Source organism: Mus musculus, chromosome 2, assembly GCF_000001635.26.
Source record: "Mus musculus strain C57BL/6J chromosome 2, GRCm38.p6 C57BL/6J".
In the NCBI taxonomy this organism is placed as follows: domain Eukaryota; kingdom Metazoa; phylum Chordata; class Mammalia; order Rodentia; family Muridae; genus Mus; species Mus musculus.
The window spans coordinates 84,838,833-84,863,923 of NC_000068.7; the positions used below are offsets into that span (position 1 = coordinate 84,838,833).

The window sequence follows — 25,091 nt, forward strand, 5'->3', positions numbered from 1 at the left end:
AAATAATGACAACAGCGGCAACAATGAACATTTATTATGCTCACCAAGTCAAGTGTACCCAGCATTAATTACTACTGCATCCTAATTCTATCTCCTCTTGACAGGCCGGCAAATGCTGTTATCCAAATTTATAGAGAAGGAAACAAGCTTTGAGAGATTAAGTTGCCCAAGGTAACTCGGGCTAGACAGCTTTCAAAATGCAGACTCTTAACTGGAGCATATAAACTCCAAAAGAGTTCCCGACTCTTTTGGAAAAGAATCCTTTTCAACTTCACAGTTCAAGACCCCACCCTAGCCTTTCCAGCATCCAGTTTAACTTCAGCCAAGTTTTTGGTTGTTTTGAACAAAGATGTAGAGAATGCTGTCAAACGTTAGTTCAGGGGGTCAACAGAGAAGCTGGGGGTCGAGAGTGGAAATTTAGGCGCCCCGGGCGCACTGGGTAAGAAAAGTATCTGGGGACCAACAGGCGAGTCACGTGTGCATGAAACTCGACCTAAGGGGTGGGGAAGGACGGGAACCCCCGCCCCCACCTTGGGGCGCTGCTCCCAACGCCTGTAAATACAGCTATCAACTCCGCAGATCGCGTAGTCCATGCCCTGGCTTCCCGGCTTCACCTATCTGTGGCGCCAGGACGGTTCCCAGATCCACTGCTTCTTTCGAGGGCGCAGACGAGGTGAGACCGGCGGTTCCGAGGCCCGCTGGGTCTGGCACGCAGGGAAGACACCCCGCGTGGATGCGATTTGGAATTGGGATCCTGGGTCTCAGGAGATCCGGAGTGTGGAAGCGCCGGGGAGACTCTGTGTTACTCCGGGTGTCAACAGCTGCGGGAGGCAAGTTTGTCGGGGACAGGTGAGCAGCTAGCGCAGCTCAAAGTCACCCAGCCACACTTGCAGGTCCCTGTGAAGCGTCCGTTACCTGAGTCTCTGGGCACATTGTTCCCTCTGTCCGACCCCTTCATTCTCCCCTTCTTCTCTTCCACTCTGTTTAGAACCACGGTTGTCATTATAGGATGGGACCTCGGGGATCCCTGATTCAAAAGCCCCGTTTCACAGATGAGGGGCTGGGCCACCCCCTAGAGAAGGGTCTCTTTCTCTTCGTCTTTCTTGTTTGCTCTTCCCCTGATCATTTCCTCTAGGCTCGCCCGGGTCTTGCTTCGGGTCCCCGGGTCAGATCGCCTCCCTTGTTGGCGGTGGCTACCGCGGCCCTGGAGGGCTCGGGTTTCTTCGTTCCCTCTGGTAAACACACCCGCCCGCCGGCCACCCCATCTGCCTCCTTATAAAGTATGTCCTTATAAAGTCTGCAGGCACCGGACTTCCTGCCGGAGCCCAAGCCCCCTCCCAGGGACAGAGGGGCTGGCGCGTTCCCAGGCGCGCGGCGGAATGAGGGGCGCGCGGAGGCGCCACGGGGCCCGCCCAGGGTCTCCCTCCACGTGGCAGCCGTGGGATTGGCCCAGGAGACAGGACGAGCGCCGCCGGCTGTGTCAGGCGGGAGGAAGTTTTCTACCCGGGCTCTGGAGAGGAGGAGTAGAATGAAAGGCGTAACTAGAATAGAGGGTCTCGGGGTAGCCCCAGACTTCCCTTTCCGCCTCCTGCTCGCTTCTGAGAATCCGATCTGGTGCCTAGAGGCTGGCTAGCTGTGGGCCAGAGGTGGCTACAGAGCACGGTGTGCCCCTTGGTGACTTTGAGAGACTTTGGGAACTTGGGGGGTTGTCTCCTGGAGCGGGATCGGGGCGCCCTGGCTCGGGTAGGCAAGCCCGGCAGCGCGCCAGGAAGTTGCTTCGCTCAGACCAGACCTTTCTGGTTCCTGATAGCGCCCTGCGGGCCAGTGGCGCGTTCGCTCCTGGCACTGCCAGAGCGCGCGGAGCCAGCTCCGCAGCACCGGGCTCTATGGGGCCTCCATGAAGGCTCCATCTCTTTGGCTCCAGGGGTCTCAGGAGCCACCATGATGGAGTACCCTTCCCAAGGGCCGCTAGGAAGCCCTTCTCTGAGCGCTCTGTTTCTCTGCAGAGTCTCGGCCACCATGGCTCCCACGCTGAAGCAGGCGTACCGCAGGCGCTGGTGGATGGCTTGCACCGCTGTGGTGGAGAACCTCTTCTTCTCCGCGGTGCTCCTGGGCTGGGCCTCCCTGCTGATCATGCTCAAGAAGGAAGGCTTCTATTCCAGCCTGTGCCCAGGTATATCTGAGAAGGGTGTGGGGGTGGGAGGTGAAGACCGCGAGGGACGGTAGAAGGAGGAGGCAGGAAGTTGGAAAACAAGGACAGGTGGTCAGGCAGAGACAAAGCGACAAAGCAGGGCTGCCCAAGACCGGAACACTGGGCAGCTAGGAATTGGACAGCCTCACTTCATGATCTCTTCAAACTTCAGGTGCCACTCTGTCAGGATTCTCTGATTCAGTGATGAGTGAAAGCCAAAGTCCCACTAGGCATACATATCCTGAGACTGATTGCCTATGACAACCTTCTGTCTAGAGTAGTCCGTAGACTCTTAGAAGTTCTGCACCTACCTGGATAAGGAATGCTCAAGTTAAACAGGTCTTTTGTGTGTGTGTGCTAGCAAGCATTGAACTACATCACCAATACACAGAGAGTTCTTAATGAGATCAAACAGAAGTACACAAACTGGAGAATGGACGTGAAGGACCTATACTCTTGGTCTTTTCAGGACCTTGGAGTTCCCAGGTCTACAAATCATCCCTTTTGTACAAAGTTAAAAGCCTTATTTCCTCTAGAATGGATATTTGTGGAGCGTTTGTTTCTGTTTTCCACACCAATCACCTTGGTCTTGTGTAAAGTGACCCGGACCTGGAGTGGGAATTCTAAACTCTTTGAGAATAGTTAGTGCAGCCAGAGGCTGCCTGTCTGCATCTGTCCGTCAGGGAGGGAGCGCCTCACTTAGTGACTGGGACTTGGTGGATATTTTTCTTTTCTGGAAAGGAGAGTGTTGTGCTCAGTGAAGGGGCTGTGTGGTGTGCAGTTTGATGTCTCTCCTGTCTCTTTCCCCACATCCTTGTTGTGGAAAGAAGGCCAACAGGGATTGGAATCCCGGCTTCCATCTCATTTAACCAGTGAGTTCCTTGCAAATTGAGTGTCCATTACCTAGAAACAATAGTAACATCAGTTCCCTGGATGACTAAGTCTCAACACACATGTGAATGTCCTTCTGGCTTCTCCTGACTCTTCAGCTCAACCTGTTGCCTCATTGCTTAGCCTGTGAGTGTGGGAGGATGGAAAACCATTTCCTTGAGGGTGGAGGTGAGGAGGTCTTGATATCTATCCTTACTTGCAGCTCCAGCTATACTGTGGGGCTGCCCCACCCCTGCTGAAGTTATCTCTAAGGAAGCAGTGGGTTGCACCCAGCTATGGCACTCAGCCCAGGTGCCTGGCCCCAGTTACAGAGGGCTGGGGCTGGAGATGATGGAGTTAGTGTGAGGCCTAGGAAGGCAGGGTGGATTCCTTGAGGAAGAAGTCTGAAATGGAATGATAGGCTTGCATTTCAGGATGGTTGAGAGGACCAGGTGGGTCCTTAGGGACCCCCACCCACAGGAGATTCAAATCCCTCTGAGCTTTCTCTGGAGACTAGAGAGCACCATCCCTTTGTTGTCTGGTGGCCTTGATGTCTGCTATAACCCATCCAGTGGCTTCTCCCTGTCTTCTGTACTTGGAGGTAATAGGCTTTCACTAAGAATTCTTTAGGAGAAATTGATTTACCTTGTACATTTTGATGATGTTTGATAAATATATACACTCTAGTAATTATCACAAGTCAATATTTACAACATTTCCACCCCCCCCCCAGAACTTTTAAGGGCCTGGGATATGTATAAGTCTCTTATTTGTAACATACAATATAGTAGCTTCAAGAATATCCAGTGTTTTATACTCATCCCCACAAATTTTAGAGCATATACGTATCCCCAAAAGCCACACTGTACCATGACCAACACCAGCTCTCTGTTCTCTCTCTAGGCAACCACTTGTCTGCTTTCTGTCAGAGATTGGCTATGACAAATACCAGCTATACCCATTTGGAATGTTTTCTTTTTTACGTTTTCTATAAACGGAATTTTGTCTTTTGTGGCTGATTTCTTTCACTCAGCATAATATTTTTTTTTTTTTTAGGTTCATCCTTGTTCCACATATAAGCCTTGTTGTTGTTGTTGTTGTTGTTTTTAATAGCAGAGTAGTTCTCTACCATGTGGACTGACTACATTTTCTTCATTAGTTAATGGGCATCTGGGTTATTAAGGCTAATACTCCCGTGTTTATGTATTTATTTTGGAGTGGATATGCTGGGTCATGAAGGTAACTTTAATGTTTTCCAAAATGATAACCACATTTTAAATTCTCACCCGCAGTGCATGAGGGATTCCACCTTCTCCACAACCTCAGCTTTGGTTGTTGACTGTCTTTTTTAATTTGCATTTCCCTAATGGCTACTGAGGTTGAATGTTTTTTCATGTGTTTTTGTTGGCATATTCTCTGGAATAACATCTAGTCAGCTTCTTCTTCCCTTTTTAAGTTGTTTTATTTGCTTGTTTATTTATTCAGAGATTGGACCCTGGGCCTTATACTGCTAAGCGAATGCACAGTCTACTACTGAGCCATATGCCTAGGTCTTTCTTTTTCATTATTGACCTGTCAGGGTTCTTTACCTGATCTAAGTCCTTCATATAGTTCTCTTTCTTTTCTTTTTTTTTCTGGTGTGTATCCTTTTTAATGTTGGTAAAATTTCATTTGCCTAACTCTTATTCTGCTACACCATCCTGTTTAAGAAACCGTTGGCTAAATTTGAAGTCACAAAAATTTGCACCTGTGTTTTCTTAGTTTTGTGGTTTGGGCTTTTAAGTGTTGATCCTTGGACTTACGAGGTCCCGACTTGATGTTTTGAGTTACTTGAAAGTGGGTGTGTGGTTGGGTCTGGCTGTTTCTGAGCACTAGTGGTGAACTTAGCGAACTCTTGTCCTTTCCCCCAGAACATATTTGTGCACTTTTGGAAAGGACATCAATGCTGAGCATCTCTCTCCCCGCCCCCTGGTGTAAGGGGCCCTGCAGGCTGACGGATGGGATGGGTGTTTTCTGTTCTGTCTTGCTCATGCTATCTGATCACAAACAGTCCTTTCTTCTTCCTGGTGCCTCATTCATCGTGAGTCTTCCCTGACATTTCTAGGAGATGCAGTCTCACAGCAAACTTGGCTCTTACAATCAATCTCTCTATCCCCTCTTCCAGAAGGCATCTTCTGCCTTAGGTCCAGGAGTTGTATGGTAGATGTATCCGTTGGGGCTGGGTACCACACGGGTACTTGCCCTCTGCGTTCTGAATGGTTGTGATGTTCTTTAATGGTCTCCATCTGGATAGCTGTCAGTTTTCTGTCACAGAGCCGTGCAAGTCTCAAATGATGTTGTTTAACAAAGAGTTGAAGAACTCAACGAGTGTGACGCTCATAACTGAGGTTGACATTTGTGTAGGCTTTGGGGTTCCTTGGTCACACTGTCTGTTTTCAGGGTCTCCCCGCCGTCTTTCTTACTCTGGGTTGAGAGCTAATGGGGACCTGTTACTCAAAATTTGATCAGGGCCATTTCAGTTTGTAACACGTTAACAAAATAACAAAAGAATGCTAATGGTTGCTAACTATTTACTATTTGTTAGATCTTTAGATCTCATTGTAAATCTGTGATGTCAGTATTATTATAACCCCATTGTGGGGGACAGGAAACCGAAACTAGGAGATGTGATGAGCCTATAGTCACTCAGCTGGTAAGGAGAGCAGGACTACTGCTGAGGCTCACAGTGTCTCCTTAACAAGTGTGACTCTGTGGGCTCTATCCCCACATCCACCTTTGTGAGGAGGGCACAAAGTGACCGTAGAACTTTGTTACTAAGCCTCATGGGAAAAGCTCAAGGGTCCGGACCATTGATGGCTGAGGATTGATCTAGAGCAGTCCAGCTGTCTTAGATACTGTTCTTGGTGTGAAGAAACACCATACCCAGGGCAACTTATAAGATAAAGCATTTAATTAGGGACTTCCTTATAGTATAAGAGGGTGAATCCATGACTGTTACGGCAGGGAGCATGGCAGCAGGCAGACATGGCACTGGGCAGTAGCTGAGAGCTTACATCTGATCTATAAGAAGGAGGCAGAGAGAGATAGACTGGGTCTTCCATGGGATTTTGAAACCTCAAGGCCCGCCCCTAGTGACCCACCTCCTAATCCTTCCTATTAACCTGAAGTCAAACATTCAAATACCATTCTCATTCAAACCACCACATATCATCCTCTGCCCCCATAGGCTTATAGCCACATCATAATACAAAATACATTTAGTTCAAAGTCCCCATAGTCAATAACTCTCTCAACACTTCAAAAAAAAGTCCCTTCAGAGGCTTGGCAATCTCTTAACTGTAACCCCTGTCAAAATCAAAAATCAAATTACATAATTCAATATACAACAGCACAGAATATACATTACCATTCCAAAAACAGGATAGAAGCATACTGAGGAAATACTAGACCAAAGCAGGAAACACAGGAGGGCAAGCTCTAATCCTGTTATTTCCTGTCAGTTATCAAAGGCTCTTCAGATCTCCCACTCCTTCCAACTTTGTTGACTGCAACACACTTCTCTCTCTTGGATTTGTTCCACAACCTGTTAGTGGCTTTCCTTGGCAGACTTCCCATGGCTTATCCAATATCTTAGGGTCTCCAGTGCAATCGAGACTTCACCTTCACAGCTCCATGAAATGGTCTCTCTGGGCCTCCATGGAGAGAGACTCTTGCCACATGCCTGTTCTCAGTGGCTTTCCTTAACTGAAGAGGAAGATTCCATAGACTCTTTACAATTATCCTTCTTTGACCAAGAGGTTGAAGTTGCCAAGTTCTGGTGCCTGGTGGGGCTAGAATCTGGGCCTCTCCTGGTGCATAAACTTTGACTCTTTGATGCTTTTTAGGTATCAAAATCCCTCAGGTCTTTTCCTTTCACTGGCTGCAGGATTGGCTGGGTAGGATCTCACTCTGGGGAGACCTCTCTCTCTCTCTCTTTTTTTCAGTTAGCATCTGGTCTTTCTTTAAACTTCTTATCTTGGAGCACTGGACTTGGCTCCAACATTACCTTCCCTTGGGCCATAGACAAGACCTTACCAGCCAGAACTTCGTCCTGAGGTGTTTTGGTGGTGTGACCATGTCACCAGCAGGAAAGCATCATGAGGAAGCAAACATGGATTAGGAGATAAATCAAATCACTTAAAATTTGCTCTGTAGGTGTGGGACTCAGGCCATTGTCAGATCCAGGTGTTTCAGGTCACTGTCACCATTTCAAAGGTGGGGCAAGTCTTTAGAGAATTTTTGCAGCATACCTATCAAAGCCAAGATTTGACTAGAGATGCATGCTTAACCATGATCTAATCTCCAGGGTTTCCCAGACAGGATCATCTACAAGTCACCTTTGTAATTTTATAATTTCTGAGTGCCATAGTTACTGTTATTTAAAGTGTGATGCAACCTTGGGTTTGATGTTTTATATACACAGGTATCTATCTATACAGGAATACCTATTCCTAAGAAATACACATATACTCCCATGTTTCTAATGCTCAAATAACTAGTCATTGAAACCTCAGATGTCATTCCATACACTACCTAACCCCACTTTGAATGCCCATGTAGTGTATATGGCCGACTTTAATGTCCCTAAGGTTACCCAGCTAATAAGGAGCAAACAAGGGCTGGTTGGGAACAGTGTTGGTCATCTGCTTTTCCTTGATTCTTTTTTTTTTTTAAAGACTTATTTAGTTGTTTTATGTAAGTACACTGTCCCTGTCTTCAGACACACCAGAAGAGGGCATTACAGATGGTTGTGAGCCACCATGTGGTTGCTGGGACTTGAACTCAGGACCTCTGGAAGGACAATCAGTGCTCTTAACCGCTGAGCCATCTCTCCAGCCACTTTTCCTTGATTCTTAATCCAACTGCTGAGCACATTTCTACTTACTGAGTACATGCTCTACCTGTCCCCTCCCCCTCCCCCTCCCCATGTCCCATCTGTCTATGAAAGTGGGGCAGTTGGATCCCAAAGACTTACTCTGCTGTGACTGTCATGACTGGAGAACCTTTAACCAGCCACTCAGAGTGATCAGGCTTTAGGAACTAGCTCATATTGAACTCACAAGAAGTTGATTGATTAAACCAGAAGAGCTTAGGTATTAGTGGACCTTGAGTGGCCATTGGCAATCCACTGGGCTGGATCCTGTACCAGAGTACACAAACTCGCTGACATAGAATCCACTTGGGGAAGTTTTCAAGCTGGCCTGTGGGACAGCTAGGATGGTGGTGTGGTGAATCTCTGCTGGCTTTGGAGATTGTTCTGAGTTTGAATTGGAGGCCGCTGTAGGCTGCTGGGTGGCTGAGTGCTCTTGCTTCTGGGAACCTCATCATGTGTAATCAAGACCGCTGTGTTAACTCTTTAGGGATATTGTAAAGAGTAACTGAGATGTTGCCTGAGCAACCTGGCACAAAGCAGGTGTTAGGTGCAAGCTAGTGGAATTATTTCGGAGGGAGCTTGGCCTTCGATTATGGAAGACTTAAAGGCAGGGACAGTCTCTAACTTGGGGGCTACACATTCAAGTGTCATATAAGGGCAGGCAGATGATAATAAAGGTGGCAAGCAGAGTAGGGTTATGACAGCCAGCATCTGGGAGCTGTGACATAGACATAAACTTATTCAAGAAGGACGGCCCTGGCAAAAGAGGAGGCCACCTCTTCAGTAGGAACAGCTAGATCTTCCTGACTTTCCCTCCTTCCCCTCTCTCTTTCTCCATCTCTTTCTTTTATGTTGCTAGGTTTGGTTGGCCCAGAGCTCCTGCGTCCAATGGCTTTTACCTCAGCCTCCTGAGTAGCTGGGGCTGTGGTTGCACCCTACCGTGCCCAGCGAGAGCCCAAATTGTTAATGAACTAGAAAACTGGATTTTAACTTAAAGTGACACTCAACCCAATTTACTGCCAGCCCAGCACAACAGGGGCAGGGAGAGAATCAGTGGTGGTCACGTGTTTGTGGCCTTGGGTCTGACTTGTCTTTCTCTTTCCTTTTTTTTTTTTTTTTTTAAGATTTTATTATATATAAGGAGTACACTCTAGCTGTCTTCAGACAGAAGAGGGCGTTGAATCCCATTACAGATGGTTGTGAGCCACCATGTGGTTGCTGGGAATTGAACTCAGGACCTCTGAAAGAACAATCAGTGCTCTTAACCACTGAGCCATCTCTCCAGCCCCTGACTTGTCTTTCTCTAACACAATGCTGGCGTACAGCAAATGTCCAGTAGTCAGGTGTAGAATAAACCCTTATGGACAAACCCAGTGGTGAAGTGGATGGTGGTCGTGAAGATAGTTAAGTCAGAGGGTTAGCATGGCCCTCAAAGCCCCCTCCTTCTTCCTCCAGGCACCTTAGCCCTTTCTCTAGCCTCTCAGGTAGTTGTTACTGCCCAAGGCAGTTCCTTTCTTAGTAGCCTGCTTTTACGATGCACTCTTTATGTTCTTTTTAATGTTAACACACAGATCGGTCCCTCATGCTACCTGTAGGTCCTTTGGCAACTTTAAGTCAGGGGTCAATAACCATCCTCTTTGCCAGCACCCAGGAACAATCATATCCTTCCATTCTCCTTACAGAACTCACTGCCTTTGTATTTTTAGTTAATGATTCTCTGTCTCTCTGTCAGTCTGCCTGTCTCTGTCTCTGTCTCACTCTCAAGGCACAGTCTCATGCATAGCTCAGGCTGGCCTGGAACTCACTATGTAGCTCAGGCTGACCTCAAAGCAATCCCATGTCAGCCTCTTGAGGCCTGGGAATTCATGCATGAATGATTATGAGCAGTTCACGTCACTCTTTAATCAGCACCCATTTGTTCCCCGTGATGAGCCTTTTGCAGAGCTTCTAGTCCTAGGATAGGATCTTGTGGGTCTGGGCTCAACCTCACTGTCAGCTATTCCAAAGAGCTCTGGAATGTGCCTCAGCCCTTTCCCCTGGGCCAGGAACTCTGCAAAACGCTCTTCACTGTCTCCAACGGAGGCTGCTCATTTTCTGCCCTTGTTAGCAGACAAGGAGCCTGGGGCATAGAGTAAGTTTCCCAGGTCCACCTAACTAGTCAGGTGGACGATGGGAATGAAGACCCTGTTTGGTCTGTCTCCCAGGTAATGCCCTGTTTTCCCTTGGCACCACTGCCCAGAAACAATTCGGAGGCAACCACCTTGTGGCTCAGTGCACAGAGTTAAATAAAATCACCCCTCTTTCCCCTTTATTCTACCTCGTTACAGCTCCCAAGTTCACAGCTGAGCTCTGCCCTCGGAAGGCAGCACATTGGTGTCTTCATGTGGGGGCTGGGATGTTTTATTAATGGGGCCTTGCTGTGACTTACAAGGTCTGTGCAGAACAGTGCTTGGAACATAGTTAAGTGCTAAATAGTACAAGCTATTACTATCGTAATATCATTTGCTGAGAAGGTGTCTACTTTTTATGTGCATTCTTATTGCGCGCATTAAAGAACCAGTCCCTGACTTGGGGTGCTCCTCATTGGTGTTCTCCAGCGACTATTATAACTTTACATGCCATGACGTTCACTTTCTCAACTGGGCTGGCTGTAGCCTCACACTGAGAATGTATGTGAGTCTCCCAGGGCCAGGTGCTAATGGCTGTCATTCGGGAGCTCCTTTCCCACCCCAGACAGAGCCTATTACTTCCAGGGACACCTGGTTGGTTCAAGCTAGAGGCCTGGATTGGAAGGCAGGACCTCTGGGCCGGGCTTCTTGATTCTGTTGCATGTGCTGAACCCTCCCTTTCCCCTCCTCAGCTGAGAACAGGACCAATACCACCCAAGATGAACAGCATCAGTGGACAAGCTGTGACCAGCAGGAAAAGATGCTCAACCTGGGTTTCACCATTGGCTCCTTCCTGCTGAGTGCTACCACACTGCCTCTGGGAATTCTCATGGACCGCTTTGGGCCCAGGCCTCTTCGACTGGTGGGCAGGTGAGGTGGCTGGGTTGTGCGGAGATGCAGGGCCAGGAAGGTGATGCAGAGGAAGGGAGGCAAAAAAAAAAAAAAAAAATCATGCCCCATGTTTCTGTGTCCTTACAGTGCCTGCTTTGCCGCATCCTGCACTCTAATGGCCTTGGCCTCCAGGGACACTGAAGGTAAGCCACCTGCCTTCGTGTGCCTTCTCTAGAATGGGTGAGATGAAGGTGGGCCTTGACTCTCACGGCCCCACAAATGCCCTCATCTACCCTTCTTTCTCTTCCCAGTTTTGTCTCCATTGATATTCCTGGCACTGTCCTTGAATGGATTTGCTGGCATCTGCTTAACGTTTACCTCACTCACGGTGAGTATTACTGATTTGCCCTGGCTGCCATCCAGACACCTAGGAGTGGGTGGGGTTAGAAATGAGTGAGAGGGGGCTGAAGAGATGGCTCAGCAGTTCAGAACGTTATGCTGTTCTTCTAGAGGACCAGATTGGGTTGTCAGCACCCCTAGGCCTCTAGCTCACAACTGCCTATAACTCAAGCACCAGAGAAACTAACACCCTCTTCGGCGTTCGAGGGGACAGCACACAAAGCACACCAGACACACTCATACACATAAATAAAAACAACTTTAGAATCACAAGAAAGGATGAGTGTCTCAGATCAAGTGCTTGTGTGTGAGACTGTGCAGGTGGAGAACTGAGGGTAGGCACGGGGCAGTGCGTGGGTGAGACTTTGTGTGTGTACTGAGCCTGTATTGTCATTTGAGATCTGTTCCTGCACTGAGCCTACAGTACAAACAGGACTATGTCCTCACCTTCCAGAAGCTTCCATATGGGGGACTAGGGAGGGGTGGAACAGAAAACCCAATAAGCAAGCAAACTAATAAATCATGTCATAAATAAATACTGGAAAGAGAGCTCAACTGGGTAATGTGGTCCTGAGGGCAGAGGAGCAGCTGAGCCCAGGGGACCTTTGCCACATTATAGGGGAGTGAGTGTGTGTTAAAGGGCTTGTGTGAAAATGCATCTGTGAGCCTGGACTGTGTGAATTTGCCAATAGTTGACTGTCTTCGACCTACAAAACTAACCCTTTCATGTGGCTCAACCTATTACGTCTCTGTGTGTTTGTTTTACTCTATATGTTTATGTATGTCTGTGGGTATAAGGGTTAAAATTCAGCAGGGTGGGGGTGGGGTAGGGAATTTCTTGTTGGGCCTTTTTTTTCTTTTTCTTTTTGGTTGTTTATCTCTGATGCGGCCAAACTGGGTGTTTTGGCCGAATTTCTCATCCTAGCAGCTGCCTTTAACTGCAGCTGGGGACATTTCACAACTTTCAAGGAAGCTGATCCCTTCTGATCCACCCCTCGGTGCAGCAACCCTTTCCCGCTGTGCACATTGGCTCAGGTCTCTAAATCTCTTCTGGGACTGGAACAGGAGGCTTGACCTGGACCCTGCCCGGGGTCGTAGAGGGGATTGGAGGGCCAGACAGTGTGTGCTCCTCAGCGGTCAACGCCTTGGTAATATCCAGCCAATGGTGGGGCCTGACGCCGGCCCCGCCCCGCCCCACCACTTGTTGGCCCTGCCCCCCGCTGACAAGCCTAACCAAGAGCCTTTTGCTGTTGCAGACTGCCCGTGGGCTCTAACTACTGCCAGTATGCTACCTCCAGGGTCACCCTGTGGTTAGCTCTCGCTAGTGCCAGGCTTAGACAGAGCCTCTTCGACCCTTTCGGTAAAGGGATCATTTCCTGGTGTCCTTGACAGTGTACGTAACAGATAGAGGGCACCAGGAAACCTTGTTTTAATGGGAGCCTATTTTGTCTCCCTGACAGTTCTCTTGGGGGTCAGCGACAGCTTCTTTCTCTGTTTAAATGCATTACTCCTCATCTTTATTTGAGGTCTTTCGACTGAGCCTCTGTTCTGGTGGAGAGTTTTTAGTCTCCGTGTGGCATCTAACACTGGAAGACAGTGGGATGAACGGAGGACTTTGCCTTCTCTTTTCTGGAGGGCCTGGTTCACTGAGCAGAACAGATGATGAAGGAATTCATTACTGGTTGCATTCGGGCCTGCTTTGCCTGTCAGAGCCACCTCAGTTTCATTCTTACCTGCCCGCTCTTTCCTGTGATTTATCCCTGTTCGGCAGAACCTGTAGGCTATGGTATTTGGGCCTCAGAGAAGATTAAAGGTCACCTTTGTTTTAGAGGGTTCTCCACAGCTGCAACCTTGATGGGGCCAGGAGGAAGTCTTTAAGGTTGCGAACATGAGTGGTTTTCTTTCCTTCACAGTTTTAGCGTTCTCACTTTGGAAATGAGTTGGACTACGTCAGTGTTTTTTATTTTTATTTTCTATTTATGTTATACATATGCGTGTTTTGTCTGCACGTATGTCGGTGTATCGTGTGCATGCCTGTTTCCCTGCAGAGGCTAGAAAAGGCTGACAGAAACTAGAGTTATAAACAGTTTTGAGAAACCGTGGTGCTGGACATTGAGCATCTGTGAGCTCTCCTGTCCCTAGATCAGTGTTTCTTAACACCTATTCCAGCATTGTAAAAAACCCAGGTAGCCTTGGGATGAGGCAAAGTTAAAACTTCTCTCTAAGGATATTTCTGGAACACTGTTTGGTGCCCAAGTGCATTGAGTGTGTGATAGAGCCGTCAGAATGAAAACATTCCCCAAGGGGTTTTACCTTGGGACTCTCCTGGAGGTCTCTTGGGGCTGCCATTCCTGGAGGTCACTTTGAGAAATGACTCCAAGCTTTCCTATAGAGTGCTAAGAGAGGGGAGCCCGGGACAATATTATCGTCTCATCGGCTCATAAGAGTTGTTCTTCTCCTTCAGCTGCCCAACATGTTTGGGAATTTGCGATCCACTTTCATGGCCCTCATGATTGGCTCCTATGCGTCTTCTGCCATCACGTTCCCTGGAATCAAGGTATGGCACTATTCATAGGGCTGGGGAAGGCTGGGTTGTCTCCCCCCACCGCCCTCACTGTGTGTTTGTCTGTGTGCACATTACAGTTGGGCACTTCCATGCTTATAGCAGCAGAGGTTGATGTGGGGTCTTAGTCTCTTGCTCTCCATCTTCTTCTTTTCTATCTTTGTATTTCTTTGGTTTTTGTTTTTGTTCTGTTTTTGTTGTTGTTGTTGTTGTTTTTTGTTTTTTTGAGACAAGGTTTCTCTGGTTAGCCCTGGCTGTCCTGGAACTCACTCTGTAGACAATGATGCTGACCTCAAACTCATAGAGATTCACCTGCCTCTGCCTCCCAAGTGCTGGGATTAAAGGCATGCACCACCTCCCCCACCCCCTTCTTATATTCTTATTTTCTCACTGAACAAGAAGCTTGCAGTTTTAGCAGGCCAGTAAGCCCACTGGTATCTGCTTGTTTCCACACCACAGCCCATCCTGGGTGGCAGATGTATGCTGCCACATCCCACCTTTGCTTATGTGACGGAGATCCAGACTTTGCCCACTGACCCCCTTCCCTACCCTCTGTGCTCTCTTTTTGCTTTGCCACAGGATTTGGATGGGGCAGGGTGAGCGGTTGTGTTAAGTCCAGAAGGCCAGATATTTTGGCTAAATCTCCCTGCTGGAGAGACTGGGTAACTTAATCTAAGGTTAAAAAACATGTCTGTGCCAGAGTAGATCTTGGTATGGCCAGCCTGGTGGACCTGGGAGAGGAAAGACTGAGCTTTAAACTTGGGGTGGGCTGGAGGCCTCGGCTTCTTCCTCCATCAAGTGGTCCAAAGCACTCTTTCCACTGGACTGGGCCATCGTTCTTCAGAGTTGACCTTGGGCCGTTTGTTGCTTTCAGGGGCATTTTTGCTTACCCCCTTGTGACCTTGAGGAGTGTCCTATGTCACTCCTACATGCTTAAGGGGTGCTGTCTATAGAAGCTCTGTCTTGCCACCAGAAGGAAAGCCCAAGTCCCAAGCTCCTGGAAGAGGTGAAGGTTTCCCTCACACCTGTACCAGAGCTCTCAGCAGGAGACAGTTAGGGAGGACAATTGGAGACAGTTCTCTTATCAGAGGGGCTGGCCCATTTGCACAAGAGCCCAAGCAATTCGGAACCTATTTGTTCTGGGATTAAAATCTTGCCAGATTACCCCACCTCCCTAACTGTGTGTACCGGTGTGCTCTTGGGAACCTTGAGATAAGGCTTCTAGGGTTGGATGCCTCTCCATGAGGAAGTTTGCTAGCCAGAGGAAGGGTAAGCTTGGAGCATTAATTTCCCTTGAGCATATGATATGAAATAACATTTGTGTGTGTGTGAATAATTTTTACGGAGTCATGGGCAAAAATTGGCATTCCTTTCCAAGGTAGTAGTTGAGAGTCCCAAGGCTTGTTGAGGGCGTGGCAGGCACCTTCAGCACTTTTAAAGAATGGCTTCACACTCCTTTAATGGGGCTTGGGTGAAGAAAGGGAATGGCAGGCGGTCTGGGTCTTACTTTTGATTTCTGGCTTTGGTTTCCCCACCTTCAAATTGGGTATAAGGAGCGCGGCGCAAGGCTCCAGTTCTCCAAGGGTTCTGCCTTTGTGGGGCCCGGGCAAGCTGGCTTCCTCTATAGCCTGTTCTTCCCCAACAGCTGATCTACGATGCCGGAGTCCCCTTCACTGTCATCATGTTCACATGGTCTGGCCTGGCCTGTCTCATCTTTTTGAACTGTGCTCTCAACTGGCCTGCAGAAGCCTTTCCTGCCCCTGAGGAAGTTGACTACACGTGAGAGGCTGGGAGAGGAGGTTGGAGTGTGAAGCGGATTCTCGACCCCCGACCCCTGACCCCTGCTGTAGAGGGTTGAGGCCAGGGCTATGATGATGTGATTGACAGAATTGGCTTCGGCGTCACACGTGGGTTTGGAATTCAGTTTTGCAAATGGCCTCAGATTCCCCAGCTCTGCTTTTGCACCTGAGCCACCTGTTTGCAGATATTTTTTTTTTAACTCATTGAGCAAGCACATACTAGGTGGTCAACATGTACTTTTTACTATTAATGGTAGTATTCTCTTTGGAGATGGTGTCAGAGTAGGAGACACCACCACCACTCCTGAAATAGTGGTAAATGTTACATGGACCAAAAGAGGAGGCTGCCAAGAAATTTAGCGTACTGGTTTTGGTTGGCGGTGGGGTGGGGAAGTCAACCTGATTGACAGCTTTCCCCAGTCCCTTTTCAATTCAGCAGCAGCCGGAGGTGGTTCTGCACAGCCTAGCACATATGTATGGTAATAGTCAAATAGCTGGCATTCATTGAGTAACTACTGTATGTACTTACTGCCAAATAGCTGTATGATATAGATGCTATTACCAACTCTGCTAATGACAAGGAGACTTGATAAATGTCCTAGCACTGAAGAGGTGAGTTGAAGTTTGGAGGGGACCAGGCTGAGCCAGTGTCTGCAGTTGCTATGGCTCCTCTTTCATGAGAATAGACCAAGAATACTCATCTGCCCTTCATTTACTGGGTATTTGTATATGCAGCTGCTTAAGTTAGGCTCTGAGCAAGAGAGATGGGGGCAGCAATAAGGAGCTTATATCAGGGCCAGATAAAGGGGTGCTCAGTACCTTTGGACAGGCTGGGATGGTGCCTAGACCTTGACATTAGACTCTGCACAGCTAGGTCTCACACACTCTGGTCTGCCTGTTGCCAGGAAGAAGATCAAACTCATTGGGTTAGCCTTGGACCACAAGGTCACAGGTGACCGCTTCTACACCCATGTAACCATTGTGGGTCAGCGGCTGAGTCAGAAGTCCCCCAGCCTGGAGGAGGGCGCTGACGCCTTTATTTCATCCCCGGATATCCCTGGTACCTCAGAGGAGACTCCTGAAAGTGAGTGTCTTGTCAGGTTTCTAACCATGGTGGGCAGGGAGGGTGCAGTGTCATCCCTCCTTGGTTTTCATAATACTCTCTATGGATGTTATGGATGGAGAAGTCAAAGCTCAACGGCAAGTTCAGATTCAGGACCCCTGCTGGGTCCTCTGGATGTGGGTAGGAGGAGCTTCCAGCATAGGGCAAATCTCCTGAGCTCTGAGGCATCTGGGTCTTTGTCTCAACCCACCTGGAACCAGTCTCCATGCCTGTTGCATCTGGCACTGCCAAGTCAGAGAGCTTGCAGGGAAGGCCTTCCCATGTCTGGCATACTTCTACCCCCTGCTGGCCACAGGAGGAGATGCACAAAGCTGAAGTTCATTTCCAAAGATACCTTAGCGCTCTCTCTCTCTCTCTCTCTCTCTCTCTCTCTCTCTCTCTCTCTCTCTCTCTCTCTCTCTCTCTCTCTCTGGGCCTCAGCTACACTATTGGGGATGGAGCATGGCCTCTGGAGTGAGAAGGTGAGAGTTTGAGTCCTGTTCTCCATTGAATGACATTGCACAGTGGTCCTCACCCTGGCCTTCTTCACGCCTTAAATCATTGTCCAGCAAGGACTGCCTGAGTCAATGGGCAGGAAAGCTCTTCACTCGGTGCACCATGGGTCCAGCCATAATAGTAATTATCCCCACTGCCCATCTTACAGGAGGATGCTTAAGAGCAGGAACCTGAGTCAGGTCTCCCTGCCATTCAGGCTAATCATTTATTTGTCTGAGCAGCAGTTTCCTCACTGTGGGAAGGCCTATCTCAAAATAAAATAAAATTAAAAAAAAAAAAAAGGTTGTTGCAAAATTGACTTGCTGAAAACAAAGCTTATCAGGTGTGAGTTCATAGCAGCTGCTCCATAAATATTGCTAATCTATGAACACAGGAAGCATTTAGAGGTCACTTGGAAATATGCTTTGGAGGCTGTTATAGAGCTTGCCAGGAGCTTAGAGCACACTGTACCTGAAGCTTTTTTGTCTCTGAAGAGTCCTCTTCCTCTCTGAAGTCACACAGCATCATAGTTACACTAGTTCCATATGAGCTGAACAGCAGAAGTGTTTGACCTTCCACCCACTGTCTCCTCAGAGTCTGTCCCTTTTCGCAAGAGCCTCTGCTCCCCCATTTTCCTGTGGAGCCTTGTCACCATGGGCATGACCCAGCTTCGGGTCATCTTCTATATGGGTGCTATGAACAAGATCCTGGAGTTCATTGTGACTGGTGGCAAGGAACGTGGTAAGGCTCTCTGGAAACCCTGTGCAAGGGTGGGAGCATGATTGTGTGTGTGTGTGTGTGTGTGTGTGTGTGTGTGTGTGTGTGTGTGTGTGTGCAGCTCAGCTCAGAGGATCATCTGGCTAAGCATCCGATTACCATGTCTCTCCTCTACCCACAGAGACAAATGAGCAGAGACAGAAGGTGGAGGAGACAGGTAGGGAGATGAAGGCACAGCCCCGGCCCATACTTACCCTGATATGTCCCATTCCTTGAGTGGGACTCATTCTCGTAGTCCTGGGGTCCTGAGAACTTGGGTCTGACACAGTCTTCCTCTGCTGGAGGTGGGTGGCAGTGTCCACGCAGATGCTGGCATCCTGACCCCCACTTCTCTTCTTGCCCAGTTGAGTTCTACTCTTCCATCTTTGGAGTCATGCAGCTGTTGTGTCTTCTCACCTGCCCCCTCATTGGCTACATCATGGACTGGCGCATCAAGGACTGTGTGGATGCTCCAACGGAGGGCACCCTGAATGAGAATGCTTCCTTTGGAGATGCCAGGTGATCCGTAGGGATGGTGCTAACAGGACCCCAGACAACACTTTCCATTTCTTCCTTGTCTGTGTATATAGCATCTTATTTCAGTCTCCTAAGAGGTCTGAGAGAGCAATGCACTTCCCTGTTTTACACATGGGGGAAACAGGCTAGAGAAGGCATGGCCTGTTTGGCATAATGAATGCCTGTAGTTGAGGGTTGGGCACGTGCTAGTAGGCACTTTGCACAATTTTGAATCCCACAGCATCTCTACGAGATGAGTTCATGATGATCTTCCTTTGACAGACTAGGAAGCTGAGATTGTACCACTAAATAGCCAGCCCGAAGGCACACAGCAAGCTCCTGAGTCAGTGCCATAAAGCATACACTGCAAACCTGGTCTAAGCTTGGGTACTTACGCCTGTTATCTAAGTAGGAGGCTGAAGCAGGCGCTTGCTATGAGCTTAAGGTCAGCCTAGGCTACATGGTAGGACTAGGCTTACTTTGGCTACGGAGTGAGACCCAGGCAACTTCAAAACAAAGGCTAGGGGAAAGGGGGCTGGTTTATTAGCTCTCTGTTGCTGTGGAATGCAGTGCCTTGTTCCCAAATCACCAATCTTCACTATTACACATGGCTGTTAAGGGCAGGGAGTCTGGAAATACCTCAGCTGGATGTCTTTGGTCTGGGGTTTCTCATAAGGCTTTGTTCTAGCTTCCTACCATAGCTCTGCCATCCAAAGTACTGCCTGGATGGGATAACTGCTTCCAGGTTTGCCAGTGTGACTGAGCATGAAGTGGCCCATAATAGGACTACTTTAGATATGACAGATGGCTTCCTGGAAAAAAGAGTTCTGAGAGCGGGGAGAGGTGAAGGTAGAAGCGATTGTGTCTTCTGTAATGGTGTCTTAGTAGTAACTGACTATCACCTCTGTCATGACCTGGGCTCACACACAGTGAGCCAGCTATAGTAGAGGATGGCCTGGGGTTATCCTGGGCATCTTGTTGGCTGAAGACTGAAGTTGGGTTGAACTTGGGGATCATGACAACTTTGTCCTTTGTGAACCCATCTGCTCTGAGAATGCGGGGGAGGGGGATTAGGAGAAAAGGTACCTAAGGATGGACCCAGTGGCTTCCTTTTTTTCTCTGGACCCCTGCTTTCTACTCTTGATGATCAAAGCCCATTTACAGAGCCCATCTGACAGGACAGACAGGCAGCTTGTGCTCACCCCAGCCTGATGTTCTTTTTCCTGGGCTGTCCCCAGAGCTCTTGGCCATGCCACAGGGGAGATTCCTGGGCAGTCATGCCAAACTGTGCCCAGACTGGCATCTGCTTTTGTTCAGGCTGGTGGGGGCGGTTGCTATGAGGCATTCTTTCTGTAGCTGCCTTCTCACCTCTGATCTTCTGACTTTTTAGTGTGTGTGAGACACATTTGGGACACTTGCCAGGCTGATTTCCTGGGCCTCCAGACATTCTGCATTCTGGGGATAGGTCTGTAGATTTATACCTTAAGTGCCCCCTCAAGTTGGTGCTTATCTAGTTAGATGAGGGAGCCACACTTAAAGAAAAATGTTTTTACTTTTTTTTTTGCAGGTGAGTATGAATGTATGTATGTGTGTGAACATGCACACACGTGGGTAGAGGGCAGAGGACAACCTTGGCTGTTGTTCCTCAGGTATTGCCTATGGTTTTCAGTTTGAAATAGGTTCTCTCACTGGTGTGGACCTCTAGCCCAGTAAGCTTGACTGAATAGCCAGTGAGATCCAAGGATCCACCTGTCTGTACCTCCCCAGCCTTGGGTTGACAAGTATATACCACCTTTATATACAGGATAGCACTCATCATGTGGGCCAAGCTGGCCTTGAATTGCTAGGACTAAAGATGTGCACTATGCTGTTTAGCAATTCCTAGGGGAAATATATGTATATGTATATGTGTGTGTGTGTATGTATGTATGTATGTATGTATGTATGTATGTATGTATGTATGTATGTGTCTGTCTATCTATCTGTCTGTCTGTCTATCTATCTATCTATCTATCTATCTATCTATCTATCTATCTATCTATCTATCTATGACATCTAGTGGTTAGACTAAGAGTTTCACATTTGCCAGACAAGTACTTCACTGACTAAGTCATCTCTCTAGATGGAGAAATGGTTTTCTGCCTTTGATGCTTTCCCAACTACAAACATACCAGCAGGGGATGGGGCCAGGCTAGTACCAAGGTGCTTCCAGGGAGTTCTAGGCAGAGGCTAGAGACTGCCTGTTCTTTTTCAGAGATGGGGCTAGCACCAAGTTCACTAGACCACGCTACCGCAAGGTACAAAAGCTCACCAATGCCATCAATGCCTTCACCCTGACCAACATCCTGCTTGTGGGTTTCGGCATCGCCTGCCTCATCAAGAACTTACACCTGCAGGTACCTGCTTTCCTCTGCCCCTCTCCATTTCTAGGACTTCCCCCTGGGAATGCTCTACCAGCGTCTGCATGGTCCACAAGCATGGCTCTGTTCCATGTCTGTTTCCTAGGTGTTCCAGGAGGCATGCCTAGTAGATCATGTTGGTGAGGGGTGGGCCAGGGTAGAACCGTGTAGATGGCCCAGAAAGGCCTGAGTCCCTCCTCTTTCTGCCTTGATCTTTCTGACTCTCTTCCCTCTCTCTCTCTGTCTTGGATTTCAGTTGCTGGCCTTTGTCCTGCATACCATAGTTCGCGGTTTCTTCCACTCAGCCTGTGGAGGTCTCTACGCTGCTGTGTGAGTCACATGGACCAAGTTGCCTTCTGGAGCTTTGCCTGCATAGTTAGGGATGCTTAGCCAGAGCTGAAAGGGACCCAGTGTTCTAAAGCAACATCACTCCTGCCTCCCTCCCACCCCCCAGCATTGACTTGTCAGAGGGGGATGTGGTCATGGAAACTGGCTGTTCATATCTCATAGCAGAAACTCAATGATTACAGGTAGTGCACGCCCTATTCACAGAGATGCCAAAGTTATAATGTCTTTCCTAAAGAAAATGGGAGTCTCTTCTGATGAATGTTTTGACCCCGGAGCTGGGTTGTGCCCTTCCTCCCCACCCATCTTGTAGAGATTTCTTGTAGTATCTCAATGAGCAACCTTGATTCCCTCCTCTCCTCATTCCAACTTCAAGGCACTGTTGACATACTTTTCTGCATGGATTACATCATGCAATATCCCCTCATGGGAAGGCTCTGGGTACGTGGTTGGCTAATGCTTCCTGGAGCCATCTCAGCAGAAGGCAGCTTCTCTCCTTCCTTCTACACTGCCCCAGCTATGCCATTCAGACACCTTTGATGTCTTTTCTCTGAACACTCATATCCAGGGTATCTGTAATCCTTTTGCCTTCACCTGTCACATGTCCCCCATCTCGTTTCCCAAGCTTGCCTGCCTAAGTCCCACTCCAACCTAGTATCATCTCAAGTGTGGATCACTGCAAATCCGAGTCACCTCTAGTAACTTGGTGTCTCACCCCCAAATCCCTTTTGAGACAGGGATTCTCTATATAGTCCTGGATGTCCTGGAATTCACTCTGTAGACCAGGCTGGCTTTGAACTTAGAGACCTGTGTGCTTCTCCCTCCCGAGGGTCAGAATGAAGAGCATGCACCACTATGCCTACATGCCTACTCTGCTTTTAACATGGGCTGGATTACTAATTATCTAGCTGTCCTTTTAGCATGGCCACCTCTGGCCACCTCATCTCCATTTGCAAGACCTTGCAGTTCTCCACTTCTCTGTGACAATGACCACACAGGCAGTGGGTGACTGAACCCAGCCTGCTGGCTCTGAAGTGGCATATAACTTTGAGGGCAGGGACCAGAGGCTACATGCAGAGTCTGAATTCTTCAAGGAACAATCCTCCTGGCCAACACAGTGATATCTGGGGAGGGAGCAGGATGGGTGCTGGGCATCAGGGGGTCTCGCCTCTGACTCTTTGATGTCCCTCTGGATAGGTTCCCGTCCAATCATTTTGGGACACTGACAGGTCTTCAGTCTCTCATCAGTGCCGTGTTTGCTCTGCTGCAACAGCTACTCTTCATGGCCATGGTGGGACCCCTGCATGGAGATCCCTTCTGGGTGAGAGCCGGTTGAACATGAGACCCAGGGGAAGTACTGGGGAAGGGGGAGGGGTTGGTGTGTGCTAGAACCCCTCACTCCTCGCATCTCAACCAGGAGGTGCCTTAGAGATATCTAATCTGGGTCTCTCAGGCTGGCTTTTCATCAGAACCTTCCCAGAGAGTTAAAAGCCACACATCTCAGATCAGTCTCTCTCCTGATCTGGTTCCAACAGTCTGCTTGTATTCTATTTTATTAAACTTTAGCATGTGTGTGGTGAGTGTGCATGACTGTATCTATGCTTGTGTGTGTGCATTTGTGTGTGTATGTGGAGGCTCATGGTTAACATTGGGAGTATTTCCAGATTGTTTTCCACCTTATCCCCTGAGGCAGGGCCTTTTAGTTGAACTCATAACTTAACAGTGTGAATCGTCTAGTTAAGCAGTTTTTCTCCAGGCAACTGGAATTACAGGTGGCCCACCACTCCCATGCAGTATTTAGATGATTTTGGGGATGTGGATGTTGGTCCTCACGCATGTTCTGAAAGAGCTTTTCCCATTGATTTGTTGGCATAAGGTCCCTGGTAGGTTGGGTACTATCCTGGTCATGGCCCCTGGGACTGCATTCAGGTACCTCTGGTCCCATTCCCATTGACCTGCAGAGGCATCCTTTCTCAGGGTTCCTCCCCACCTGACTGGGATGTTCACTGGCAGATTGCCTGCCCCTGCCTGCATGAGGTCCCTTCCTTGCAGAACTCTCACCCTCCTCCCTGACAGCATTTCTGCTTGTGGGACACTCACCTGTGAACCCTCTTTCTGAGAGAACTTGACATATGACCCTCCCCACAGTTTGCTGAGCAGTTCTTGTGCAATGAGCATGGGGGGGGGGTTTCTTTTGCTCAGTCTTTGCCACAGTCGACCTGTGAAAGAGGAACTCAGAGTTGAGAGTTTTGCCCAGAGTTGCACATGAATCATGGAGGGAGCAGGCTGTGATTCCCATGAGCTGGTGAAGGTCACGGCCCTGGGTGTGTGCTCCAGGCTGGCTCTGGCTCCTTTGACAATGACCAAGAGCCTCTTCTTGTCATACCAGTGGGATCTTACTGGCTGCCATGAGTCTGCCTTCAGGGGCATAGGTGCCTCCACTCGTGAGAGTGTTGCATTGTGGGGCCTCCTTGTTATTTCCTATACTTCACCTCAGCCCCTTTGCCAGGTTGCTGACCATCTAACATGCTGGTGGGACAGGCAACACACCCATTAGGTCTGACCATATTTCTTCTGATCCTGGGCCTGGAGGACAGATGGCTACTTTCTCCTCCATGATGGGAGTCTTAGGCAGGTCCCTGAAGAAGATGTGTCCAGCCAGTAAGGATGTGGCTTCCTTTGCTTTTCTTTCCATGTTCTACAGGTGAACCTGGGCCTCCTACTTCTCTCGTTCCTGGGATTTCTCCTACCTTCCTACCTCTACTACTACCGGTCTCGCCTGCAGAGAGAGTATGCCACCAATTTGGTAGACCCACAGAAGGTGCTCAATACTTCGAAGGTGGCTACATAGACTCCTGAGGCCAAGAGACTTGGAGGACAGGCAGTCAAGGCCTGATAAACCGAAGGGAATGGCCTGTGGCTTTCTACCTGCATCGTGTTCATAGAGCCGGGTTCTGTGGATTTATAAATACTAAGAGTTCTATTTTTGTAGGGACTTGCAAAAAAGGAAACAAACAGAACAAAACCCCCAAACCAAAAACAGCCCTTAAAAAACTCCCCCCAACCAAGCTATCCATCAACTGAAGACAGTGCCCGTTCCAGTGGTATTGGGCCATCGTCTTTGAAAAGAAAGTGTGGGGCTGCCCTTTCTCCACACTTGGCCTAGGAGCCTCTGTGGAGTTGCCTTCTGAAAACTCATGGGATCAGTGAACAGACCACACTAAGATTCCAGCCGCCAAGTGTGCACACATATATGTTACGCACATGCATATTGCATCCTTTCCTGCAGGAGAAGGACTGAGGGGCTGGCTGTATCCAGGATGGGGTGTGGGGGCTGGAGGGCGGGTTCCCTCCCTGATGCTGTTTCTTACAGGTCTTAGAGGAAATAAAAAGGGAAATGAAATCTGGCTGGTGTGTATCTGTGACTGGAGGAGTAGGTTGTTGTCTTTCCAGAACTCTATCCCTCTGCCTCACCCATGCTTGGCTGGGCCTTTAGGAAGGATGCTTGGTGGGGTTGGAGTGATAGTTCAGTACTTAGAGCCCTGGTTGCTCTTCCAGAGGACCTGATTGCTCACACTCCAGTATTCAGAGTGAGTTCTAGGACAGCCAGCGCTACATGGAGAAACCCTGCCTTGAAAAACAATACAATGTGTGTGTTGTGTGTGTGTGTTAGTGTGTGTGTCTGTCTGTCTGTCTGTCTGTCTGCCTGACCATTATTTGTCTAGCCATCTTCCTCTTCTCAACT

At 48.6% G+C, this 25,091-nt stretch overlaps 1 protein-coding gene and 1 long non-coding RNA gene across 11 annotated transcripts; one reads left to right on the forward strand and one right to left on the reverse strand.

Moving 5' to 3' along the window:
* Nucleotides 1-17: 17 nt before the first annotated feature.
* On the reverse strand, nt 18-1,376 carry D930003E18Rik (RIKEN cDNA D930003E18 gene). Its single transcript, NR_165656.1, has 2 exons — nt 916-1,376; nt 18-821 (listed from the first exon to the last, which is right to left on the reverse strand). It is a non-coding gene; the product is annotated as an RIKEN cDNA D930003E18 gene (long non-coding RNA).
* Slc43a1 (solute carrier family 43, member 1) lies at nt 23-24,754 on the forward strand. Of its 10 annotated transcripts, none has more exons than XM_006500230.4 (15): nt 550-673; nt 2,007-2,173; nt 10,834-11,011; nt 11,120-11,175; nt 11,284-11,360; nt 13,836-13,928; nt 15,580-15,713; nt 16,639-16,817; nt 17,925-18,071; nt 18,229-18,264; nt 18,452-18,605; nt 20,857-20,998; nt 21,258-21,331; nt 22,544-22,667; nt 24,051-24,753. In XM_006500230.4, the coding sequence occupies exons 2-15, from the start codon at nt 2,020-2,022 to the stop codon at nt 24,195-24,197; spliced, it is 1,695 nt and encodes a 564-aa protein (XP_006500293.1). In that variant the 5' UTR covers nt 550-673; nt 2,007-2,019; the 3' UTR covers nt 24,198-24,753. The 10 variants fall into 10 exon arrangements, with proteins under 10 accessions (XP_006500294.1, XP_006500293.1, XP_017174762.1 ...); XM_017319273.2 differs by having other exon boundaries at nt 573-830; XM_017319274.2 differs by having other exon boundaries at nt 573-830; nt 22,544-22,696; nt 24,051-24,115.
* The last annotated feature ends 337 nt before the right edge of the window (nt 24,755-25,091 follow it).